At 48.2% G+C, this 10,644-nt stretch overlaps 1 protein-coding gene across 1 annotated transcript; it reads right to left on the reverse strand.

Annotated features, from left to right (window-relative positions):
- Positions 1–952: 952 nt before the first annotated feature.
- On the reverse strand, positions 953–9,891 carry LOC106540613 (methanethiol oxidase). Its single transcript, XM_087703684.1, has 12 exons — positions 9,837–9,891; positions 7,731–7,793; positions 6,912–7,024; positions 4,946–5,131; positions 4,614–4,734; positions 4,183–4,365; positions 3,673–3,851; positions 2,884–2,962; positions 2,511–2,632; positions 1,928–2,020; positions 1,591–1,709; positions 953–1,463 (listed from the first exon to the last, which is right to left on the reverse strand). The coding sequence occupies exons 1-12, from the start codon at positions 9,889–9,891 to the stop codon at positions 1,301–1,303; spliced, it is 1,476 nt and encodes a 491-aa protein (XP_087559810.1). The 3' UTR covers positions 953–1,300.
- Positions 9,892–10,644: the final 753 nt, after the last annotated feature.

Here is a 10,644-nt window from a genome sequence, read left to right on the forward strand (position 1 = left end):
GTCAAGTTTGGAAACCCCTGGGCTAAGTTATAGATGGAGAGCCAGGTTGGTATAATGGTGAAAGGTGCTGGATTAGACAACAGGAAACCATAAATATTTAACCCTCTTTTAATCACGGAAGCCGGCTGGGCGACTTTGAGCCAGTCCTTCTCTCTCAGTCCCATGAAGGAGACAGCATAGGTCCTTCAGAGGTTTCCACAACACATTGCGAGAAAAACACATGCAGACTTTCCCCCACAAACCTCAGGAACGAGGACTGAAGTGAAGGATCACAACAACAACATAGTTATAGATTTCATCTCACCACGCCAGACCTATGGCACGTGGTTGAGGATTATGTGGCAAGCCAGTCATGAGATGAGAAGGAAATGTGGGAGGTGGAGATGTAGATAATGACCTACTGATGGTGCAAGGCAAACATCCTTTCCTGATTGAGTTGATTAGCACACAGAGCAGGGTAAAAATTTGTATTTCTGTATTTAACCTTTTATTCAGATTTGAATGGTTCAAGGTGGGAATTCCCAACTGGCAGAAGGCGGTTATGGGAGCTGGAATTCCCGAAGGTGGCTTACAGGTAGGACTGGATTATAATGGGAGCCCTACTTTTCATATACCCAGACGAGGTGGTTTCCAGGCATTTGCTGGGTCAAACGCCTTTGCAGAACCAGCAACAAAGGAACTTAAGAAAGACAAGATGAAGATATTTGTGGATTTATATGCATAATACTAGCTACGTGTTTGCAGGTAGAAGATTTGGACTCTGGTCCTGTTTTGAGGGCCACGGAGGTCAACCAGTTGACGTTCTCTGCTTGAAATAAAGATTATCCCGAAGAGTCTATTACCAAGAAAACTTGACAATTTTAATTTCTCTGTTCGCGTCCATCAAAAACAGCCTAAAGGGGTTTGTTCCCCACCAATTTGCAAGAGTGGCGTCAGAAGACTTGCAAACATCTGTAGAACATCTAAGCAAAGTGTCCTGATGGGCATAAACCCCAGTTTTGCACCTGGACAACAGAATCTAGAGGAAATGCCTCTGAATGGAGCTGAGCTTGTAGCACCTTTAGCTAAGCAAGGAGAGAAGAGCGATGAAGAGACCGGTGTGCCCCTTAGCGCCATAGTGCTGACTACGGATGAGCGAGCTAGCTTATTTCCTGATTGTGCACACTGTTTAAGTGAAAATGTGGAAATCAGTGCAACGGGATTAAACTACAAATCATCATTCTGGCCTTGCATTGCTCTCTGCCCCATTTCCTGCCCCCTAAATGCTAGCGTTGCAAGAGGGAGGGCTTGGAGGGGGATCTCAGACCCAGATGTCTGAAGTGCAGTCTCCTCCTGGGTAACGCATTTCGTGCGCACGAGCGGGTCCCCAAGGCTCCTTCCCGAAATCCACCAGGAAGTATGGGTTGACACAGAGACCCCCCTTCTCTGTGTCTACGTCAACCTGTAGCATGACTGACCCGTCCCTGAAAAAGGGAGAAGAAAGGAAGGTTATTTGAGCAAGTAGGGTAACATGAGAAGGAGGAGAAGAAGGGCAACTCCCTTGCCCCCAACTTGCTCCGAGTTTCCTCCACCTGTCAAGAAGCTTCGTACCTGACCAGTTGTGGATAAAATTGCTTGTCCCACTGTGTATAGAAACTGTTGGTGACATAAAGCCTTTTTCCATCCAAGCTGAGCTGGAGCATTTGGGGTCCTCCGTAGACTCGCCTTCCCTAATGTGAAAAAAAAACCCTAAGTGGTCCAGAAATGTAGGAGGTCCATAGAGGGGGACATGTGGCTCCTTGGTTCTAACCTGCCTCAGGAAAGACTTTTGCAGCATTTCAAGTTGTCCCGCCGAGAAGAAGCCACACTTGTCCATTGACAATTATGTCTCCCATGTTTCCTATAAGTGCCTCAAACACAGAATCCTTCTGAGGAAAGAGAGCCTCACCTGGAGCATGAAGGGATCGGGTTGGCAGTCCAGCTCTTCATCCTTAGTCACAGTTACCACCCCGCCTTTGTAGATGTTGCCTCCGACGAACACCTGCAGGAACCAACGGAAGGGTCAGTTCAGGCCGAAGGACACTCTCCCCTTCTGCAAGCTGTGGCATTTGGAAGTGGACCCCAATGGAGTGGTGCACTGGCTTAGAGGTGGTGCTCTCGCCTCACAATAAGGTGGCTGTGAGTTCAATCCTAGATAGAGGCAGATATTTCTCTGGGCACAATGAAAATATATCTGCTGAACAAATCTCCGCATTGGCGACAGGAAGGGCCTCCGGCCAGTAAAACACTCTGCTAGCTCCATTTAATTGTCCAGACTCTACCCCACAAGGGATTATGGGGTTGTTAAATGATGATTTGGAGGTGGACCCCCTCTGAACATGGGTTCTTCTACCTCGTGGCAATAAATCAGGCCTGGATTAGCTTTCTGCTTAACCCAACATCCTGGTTCCAAGGGTGGAAAGAAGCAACTTCTGGAAGGATTCTAAGCAAGGAACCATGATTTCCAGGCCTTTAGGTGGGAGGGAGCTCACCTGGCCTGTCAGTCGAGGGCAGTGGGGATTGGTGACATCGTACTGTCGGATATCGCCGTGAAAGAAATTGCTCAGGTAGATGAAACGATCATCCAGTGAAATGAGGAAGTCTGTGAGGAACGCTGGAGAAGAGAAGAAATAAGATTGGGAAGAGAATTCAAGAAATAAGATTGGGAAGAGAATTCAATTACCTTTTTCACGAATCGTCATTCTCCAAAATTTATAGATCTCTCTCAGTTCTGGGGGCCTCTCAGCCCATTCTCAAAAGATTCTAAAAACCCTTAATTTGGGGACAGAAGGTGCGAACTCCAAAGCTAGAGGGTTGAGACCACGAGCATGAGGATAAAAGTCCTCCTGAACTTTGTTTACTCACATGGCATTTCAGGGAAGTACCATCCGGTGACTTCCTTGTTTGGAATCTGTATCACCTTCTCCGCTGTCCACGACCCGTCCTGCAAGAGACACACAAGGAGGCTGATTGGTTGGGGAGTGCAAAGCTCTCCCATGTAAACTAATTTGGGTCACCCTTTCCGCTTCCTGTCCATATCTGACTCCTAATTTGAAGATTTGATCTCAGTCGGATTTGAAATATTTCTATAGTTTGCAACTACTGAATTTTATCCCAGTTCTGTCGTAATTCTTTCCAATCTCTGCCAGGCATCTGGTCCTCTCGTCTCTGGTCTCCAGCAATAGCAATAGCAGTTAGACTTATATACCGCTTCATAGGCCTTTCAGGCCTCTCTAAGCGGTTTACAGAGAGTCAGCATATTGCCCCCAACAATCCGGGTCCTCATTTTACCCACCTCGGAAGGATGGAAGGCTGAGTCAACCCTGAGCCGGTGAGATTTGAACCGCTGAACTGCTGATGTAGCAGTAGCCTGCAGTGCTGCATTTAACCACTGCGCCACCTTGGCTCTTGGCAAAGATGAACACAGTTTCTCTACCGTAGAGACAAGATGAACTAATAAGGCAGTGCTGCGTTCCGGTTCTTGTGTGTAAAGATTTCCTTATCATGATCGTAGTATACCCGTTATTACATTACATTTTGTTTTTAATGGTGCATTTTAATTAGTACTTTATTCTGAGCTGAAGCCCCCGGAAGTCACTTATTTCAGAGGGAAAGATGGGGGAAAGGAGAAAGAAATTCTATTTTTTTTTCTACCTCCTTCTTGAAAAAATGGTGTATGGAGCTCTCGAAGGTGCATCCCACAAAGCCGTGAGCGGCATCTGGGTTGTGCAGGAAACGTATCTCCAGGGGGGCAGAATCTTCCCCCACATCAATGGACTGGACGAGGCAGTGGGTGGTCCAGTCCCACACGTTCAGGCGGCGGCCATAGCGCTCTGCGGAGGAAGGGAGAAGAATCATCTCAACTTCTTCTGGTGAGTAGGAACGCCTGCTACTAGACAAGGGTACTCAGGAGGGTTTTGCTAAGCATTTCTTTAGACGGATGGTATGCTTTCTCGTGTTGGATACCTCCATCCAAGCAAAAACTGAGCTGCCATCTCTTGGGGAAAAGCTGGATAAGAAGGTTGGGCTAGATGGCCATCAACACCTCCCCAGTGCCCACCTTTCTCAACTTCTCTTCAACCCTTCGAGGATGTAGTCCCCCCGCCTCTCCTGGATTTTGGATCCCGATGGGCCTTAAGCTGATACGGTGTTCTGTCATCTCACCTTTCTTCAGGTCTTCAGGGTTGAACCCGTTCACAAGGTATTTGGGGACACCCCATTCGGTGCTGATCAAGACATTATGCCTGGGTTGGTACCAGAAGTCGTATCCTTGCGGCGCCTCGTCACTGGGGTGGTTCCAGGTGCCCTTCACTTCCCATGTTTCCGCATCCACAAGAACAAATCCGCCTGTGGGTGGGGAGAATGCAAATTAGTTCAGGCAGGTGTAGGTGGGTCCCAGGAAGGGCCAGCTAAAAGGGGTTTGCACCACTCGGAGAGGCGCGAGAGATGGAAGAGAGGCCAGGACTCAAATTTCGGGTTTCTGGAGTTTGTGTGATAGGTTTCCCTCCCAACATCTCCCAAGTCATATCTGCTCTTACAGTGCTTTAATCCTGACCCCCGTTTTGGAAAACAAATCCGCCCAGCCTTTTCCGTACCTTTTCCATTACCATACACGTCCCCAAGGCAGCTGATCATGACTTCTCCACTGCCCAGACAGTGCGAGGTGTGTAATGTAGCCATGTTGGTTTTAGAGAAGACCTCGTGCGGCTCAATCACCTGCCAAGGTCAGGGAAGAGAAGAAAAGAAGACATTGGTTAATGTCTGTGGAAACCGTGGATTGTGGCTTAAATCTCTTACAAAGACGAGGTCGGGGAATCGGTGGTGGTCACATGCTCGGAGCTGTAAAGCCCCTTGGGTTTAACCCTCAGAGTCCTCTGCAACCCGTTTCCCTGACTTGCACCCTCTTGGGTTGTGTGGGTGGGCCTACTTTAAATAGGGAGGGAGCCAGGGGGTCGGTCCCGGTGTCCACCACGTAAATCCGCGAAGTGTTGAGGCAGGGAAGGACCAGCCTGTTGCGTTTCTTGGTGGTGTCTCCAAAGCAGCTGCTGCAAGCGTTCCAGCCGGTGTGATGAAGCTCATCGTCCACGTACGGCATTTGCAGCCGATGAATAACCTGGTGGGGAAAGATTGGAGAGGCAGAGATTAAGTGTGTCCTTAATCTATTCGCCTGGATCTGAGCTTCTCTATCGGGTTTCAAAAGGCTCGTGATTTGTGTGAGTCTCTGGTCGCGGAACACCGCTTGTGGAATGGAACCTTGTTAGCAGAAAGGTCTCCTCCTGCTGGGTGGAAGGGGGCGTGGATTGTAGCTGGAAGAATGTAGGTTTCTCGCTCTTCTAACTGGCAAGCAGAACCTCACCAATGGTAGCCTCTTGAAGCACATTGCTTTTCCTCTCCCCAGTCATTCATGCACCCTGTGCACAACAGTTCCAACCCGTAGGATAGGCACCTGCAGACACCATCGGGTCAAGGAAGAGCTCTCCCCGCAAGTGTGAGTGCCAGAGCCAGCGACTCAAATTTTTTGGATTGTAGGCATTCCCAGTGCATGATAGCATTGGTGTCTGCGGTACCCGCTAATGACCCTCCCTTGCCATTAAGATTCCCACGGTTCTCACGTGACGGTTCCAGACACAGCTGCATCCAGTTAGGGTGCCTGTGTGGATCTAGGCAATGACTCTGCTGACACAGACATGCGAGAAAGGCAGATCCGCCTCGGGAGTATGAGCAGACAAACCAACAGAACGACTCGAAACGGTCCAGAAATCGAGAGCAGCTCAGCTTTGCTGAGCTCAGAACAAAGAACTCCCTTAATTTGATTTAACTTAATTATTCCCAGGTCTTGATGTCGAGAGTCTAGTAATTATCAGAAAGTGTTTTAGAAACTGACAGTGTGTCTGAACATGTTGGTAAATGTTAGGGTTTTTTTTTTTGCAGAGTCCCCTTTTAGGTCTGCAACCTGGTGTATAATGCTTAATGTTGCAGTAATAATTCTGCATTCTAAAGCAACAACCTCTATTTCAATCAAAGTCTAGCAGTTCAGGGAGAGAATTTGAGACGTCGTCTTGAAGTGACTAGGACTTCTGTTCTCCTCGTGTCTGTGCCTACCAAGGGTCTTTCTTCAACCTTTAAAGCAGGGCTGGGGGTGATGGCCCTTTTATGACTTGTGGACTTCAACTCCCAGAATTCCTAAGCCAGCATTGTTCCCCACCCTTGCTTTAAAGGATGTTCTCCATCCTTAGCCTTTTCTTTAGGAAGTTGCAGATGTTCACAAGGGACACTGTAAAGGGTAAAGATAGAGGTTCTCCTTGCACATATGTGCTAGTCGTTCCCAACTCTAGGGGGCAGGGCTCAACTCTATTTCAAAGCCAAAGAGCCAGCGCTGTCCGAAGACGTCTCTGTGGTCACGTGGCCGGCATGACTCAATGGCAAAGGCATACGGAACGCTGTTACCTTCCCACCAAAGGTGGCCCCTATTTTTTTACTTGCATTTTTTACGTGCTTTCAAACTGTTAGGTTGGCAGAAGCTGGGACGAGGAACGGGATCTCACTCTGTTATGCGGCGCTCGGGATTCGAACCGCTAAAGTGCTGACCTTCTGATCGACAGTGTCTTAGCCACAGAACCACCACAGCTCTCTTAAGGAACACTGTATTGCACTGAATTGCACCCCAATTTGTTTGTTTCTGGATGAGCGTGACATGAAACCCAGGAGCCATTGGCTCATTCAATAAGCTCTGGTTAAAACTAACCACAGTTTAGCCTGATGGGTCTTTATGCAGCCTTACTCCGCTTCCAACCCCCGCCACCAAATATGAGCTATGTTCAAGAGAGGCCCAAGGAAAAGGAAACCAAACAAGCCTTCACAACGTCACCCCGAAGAACGAAATCATCTCGTACTTGGCAGTAATTGGGAGATTCAGGATCCACATCCACTGTGGCGAGATAATCCGGCTTCTGGGTCCCTGTGCCGGTTAAGATGCAAGGCACGTAGATCAGCCTCTCTCGAGGGCCTGGGAAGCGGGGCAGAAAGACACATTTCAGGATCCCACATCTGAATCTTAAAACAGTTCTGTCAGAGCTGTAATTGGCTAGACTCCTGTTAAACGTGGCTCCTGGATTAACCCAAGCTACGGACTGAATCACAACAGAAGACTTCTTAGTCATCTGCAGTATCACAGAATCCTAAACCAGATTCATGTTACCCGAGCTATGCGGTCTGTGCAGAAATCGCTATCGGATTTTTCCTGACAGTGAGAACACTTAATCAGTGGAACCGTTTGCCTCCAGAGGTTGTGGGTTCTCCAACACTGGAAGTTTTTATGAAGTGATAGGACGTCTATTTGTCTAAAATGGGTTAAGGTCTCCTGCCTGAGCAGGAGGTTGGACTAGAAGACCGCCAAGGGTCCCTTCCAACTCTGTTAATTCTGTTATTTGCATAAAGGCCGGGTTGGACCCATTGGGCAATAGGGGCTGCCCCATGGCACGCTGAGTCGCTTCCTGGATCTGTGGGATTGGAGCGCATTGATGGTTGGTCAAGGGTCCCAATACCAGGTGGTGATCCCTCATCAAATGGCTCAATGTCCATGTTGAGCTTGTTCCACACACCATGGTTCAGATGAGTAGTTTAATATGAAGTGTGAACCTATCCTTCCTTTCCGTCTAGTTCCAACATCAGCTGCCCTGCCCTGCCATCCAGAGAGGATCTTTCACACTTACCATTCATGGCATCTAAAGGCGTTGGATAGCCAGGGCCGTGACAGCCACATCCTCCTCCTTCTCCTTCTCCTCCTCCTTCTTCTTCTCCTCCTCCTCCTCCTTCTCCTTCTCCTTCTTCTTCTTCTTCTCCTCCTCCTTCTCCTTTAGAAAGAAAGAAAGAATAGTTTAGCAACTCGGCATCAGGAGAGAGAAGAACCATCCGTGCTCGGGACCGACCAGAAGAATCCATTATGGACCCAGTTCTTGATCTAAAGGATCCTCCTACTGCCCCTCGGCAGGGCTTATCTTCCCTCTAGCTGGTATGAGGGAAAGACCTTGAGGGGGAAGATATAGTGCCTGGGGAACAGTCCGATAAGAGACTGCACAGCCTCCAGCTGCACCATGTAAAGGAGATGGAGAGAGATTGGTACTTTCAGACCTGCAATATTTTGTCAATGGAGCTTCACAATGAGGTGGGGTCAGCTGATCTGTTGGTGCTTCCTACCTGACCTACCTGGTAAGGCAGGGCTCCCTGTGAGTCAAGCAGTTCAAGGAGGGCAAAGGGACCGACTCCTCCAAACATTAACTAAAAGGCTTGGCGGAAACAAGCCGGCAGCTCATTATCTCTTCGGATTTGTCTGTTTCATTCCTCCCATTTATTTTGATGCCGTGATCAGTCTGTGATCTAATTCATTGCTCGTCCCTACCTGTGAATTAATTGTTCTGCTGTGGCAACTCGTATCTCTGATTGCCTGCCCAATACTCCTCCTCGTTTGACGATGATGCTGTGGCAATACACACACACACACATACACACACACACACACACACACACACACTCTGCCTGGATGCTAAAAGGAGGAAGCCGTATGGCCTTGGCATCCAGTCTAATGTCAGGTGACTAACTTTTGATACGGTTGGCAATTCCATTAATCGGCTCCTCTGATGCAAGGAGGTGACCGTGTCTTCCTTCATTCCACACCCCTTCCTTTCGGTCCCTAGTTGATTAATAGCAGGAAAATAACCCACCAATTTTCATATTAGTCTTCATTAGGTATGTTTCTAGGACAGGATGTAAGGCACATCAATCAGGAAGCCATCAAATAATTTTCCTCATGACTATCGGCCAAAATAAATTTCACAACGGTGGACAAGGTTCCCCATCGGACCCACATCGCGCTCCCCATGGAAGTCACAAACCAGTTTGGGCTCTCCTCATTAGCTTGAAACAAACTCGTCGTTGGGAATTTGCTTCCCTCCCACCGATGGGAAAAACCATTTTAAATAAATCTGTAACTCAGAAATAACAAAATAAAAGAAATAAAAGTGTTTTTTCCTTCTCCCTCCCCAGTCACTTTTCCTGGTGTGCCATGCTAGGCTTAAGCTCATCTCTTGTTTGGTAGATTGTGTAAATATTGATTTCTGGAAGCTTCTTTGGTTGAGGAGTGGGATGAAAATGTGTGAAATGGGAAAATAGAAACTTGGTTGGGTCACAAGTTAAGAAGATAGGAAATGGAGGGTGGTAAGAATGGGAATTCGGAAGAGGCAGAAAGAACCCCCTTTTTTTCAAGCATTGTCCCCCAAAGTCAAAGTGATCGAGTATTGGCAATAATTGGAGATCAAAGAATTGGGGCTTCCTCCCTGTTGAAAAGGTTGCTGGCCTGAGCTTATGCAGAATACATATACAGAAGTTGTGGGTGCTCCAACACTGGAGGTTTTTAAGAAGAGATCGGACGACCATGTGTCTGAAATAATATAAGGCTGTCTGCTTGAGCAGGGGGCTGGACTAGAAGACCTCCAAGATCCCTTCCGACTCTGGTATTCTGTTATAAACCCAAATCAGCTCATCAGTGGAATGGCTGGCCTCCAGATGTTTTAGGGGGTCCATCACTGGAGGTTTTTGAGGAGAGATTGGACAACCATCTGTCTGGAATAGTATAACATCTCCTACCTGAGCTGGGGGCTGGGCTGAAAGACCTCTGAGGCCCCTTCCAACACGGAGCACCTGTGAGGTGTGGACCCCCACTTTTGCAACAGTGATGTGGGTCTTTTGAGAAAGGCTGCCAACAGGTGGAATTGGGGCAGAAGTCGGATGTCCGAGAGGCAAGAGAAGAGATGACTTCCTACCTTTAATCAGCATCTCGGGAAGGTCCTCAGCATCCTTTCTTTGATGTTGGAACATTTCGCCCTCTCTCTCTCTCTTCTGCTCCGCCTGGACTCGCACACCTGACATTCTCCAGGTTGCTTGCGGGTGGTTTATATAACCCTAGAGAGCCACGGCGAGTCTTCCCCCAGAAGGCGTGGTCACCGGAAGGAACTCAAAGAAAGAAAGCGCTGATTCTTGAAACCCCAAAGGGCCAAACAACCCTCCCTCCTTCCCTCCCGCCATCTCCCACCCAAGACGCTCTGCCAGCTGATTCCACACCCTGTGGGGCTGTTCAGAGCCCGAGGCCCCCTGGCATCTGCTTCGATTTCTTCTCCCAGCCTTTTAATTACTCCTGGTTCTTATCTGATTCTTATCTGAAGCCCCATCACCTCTTCGGGTTTTCTGGCTCCCCCAGCTTCTTTGTGAAAATCCAGATTCAAAGGGTGAATGCAATTTGGGGGCGCATTGAGAATGGCAACATGTTAAACCAGTACAAAAGATACCCCTGCTGAAACAAGCTGGGTTGTGCGTGCAAGTTCTGAGACTTCATCATGTCTGCAAGTGGATTTGGTCCGTGCAACCCTCGGCTGGAAACAGAAAATTGATTTACGGCTTTAATTTCTCCCACTCTGTCTTCCCTTTTACCCAGCAGCCCAACAACAGAAACCACAATTCCAGTGAAACATCTGCCCGGGCAGATGTGAATGTGTGCTTAATATTTTTCATCTGAGGTTCAGGCGACGTGCACTGAGTTTTGAAAGGTTCAGTTGAATGGAGAGATTCGGAGAG

Source organism: Thamnophis sirtalis, unplaced genomic scaffold (assembly GCF_051295495.1).
Source record: "Thamnophis sirtalis isolate CommonGarterSnake01/CBP01778 unplaced genomic scaffold, rThaSir2_p1.2 scaffold_2, whole genome shotgun sequence".
In the NCBI taxonomy this organism is placed as follows: domain Eukaryota; kingdom Metazoa; phylum Chordata; class Lepidosauria; order Squamata; family Natricidae; genus Thamnophis; species Thamnophis sirtalis.

Excerpts from the sequence above, each read along its gene's own strand:
- LOC106540613 (XM_087703684.1), bottom strand. The coding sequence starts at position 9,891 with ATGTTCCAACATCAAAGAAAGGATGCTGAGGACCTTCCCGAGATGCTG. Across the intron at positions 7,794-9,836 it reads TCCCGAGATGCTGATTAAAG|GAGAAGGAGGAGGATGTGGC; the intron begins GTAGGAAGTCAT and ends GAGGAGGAGAAG. Across the intron at positions 3,852-4,182 it reads CCCTGAAGACCTGAAGAAAG|AGCGCTATGGCCGCCGCCTG; the intron begins GTGAGATGACAG and ends CTTCCTCCGCAG.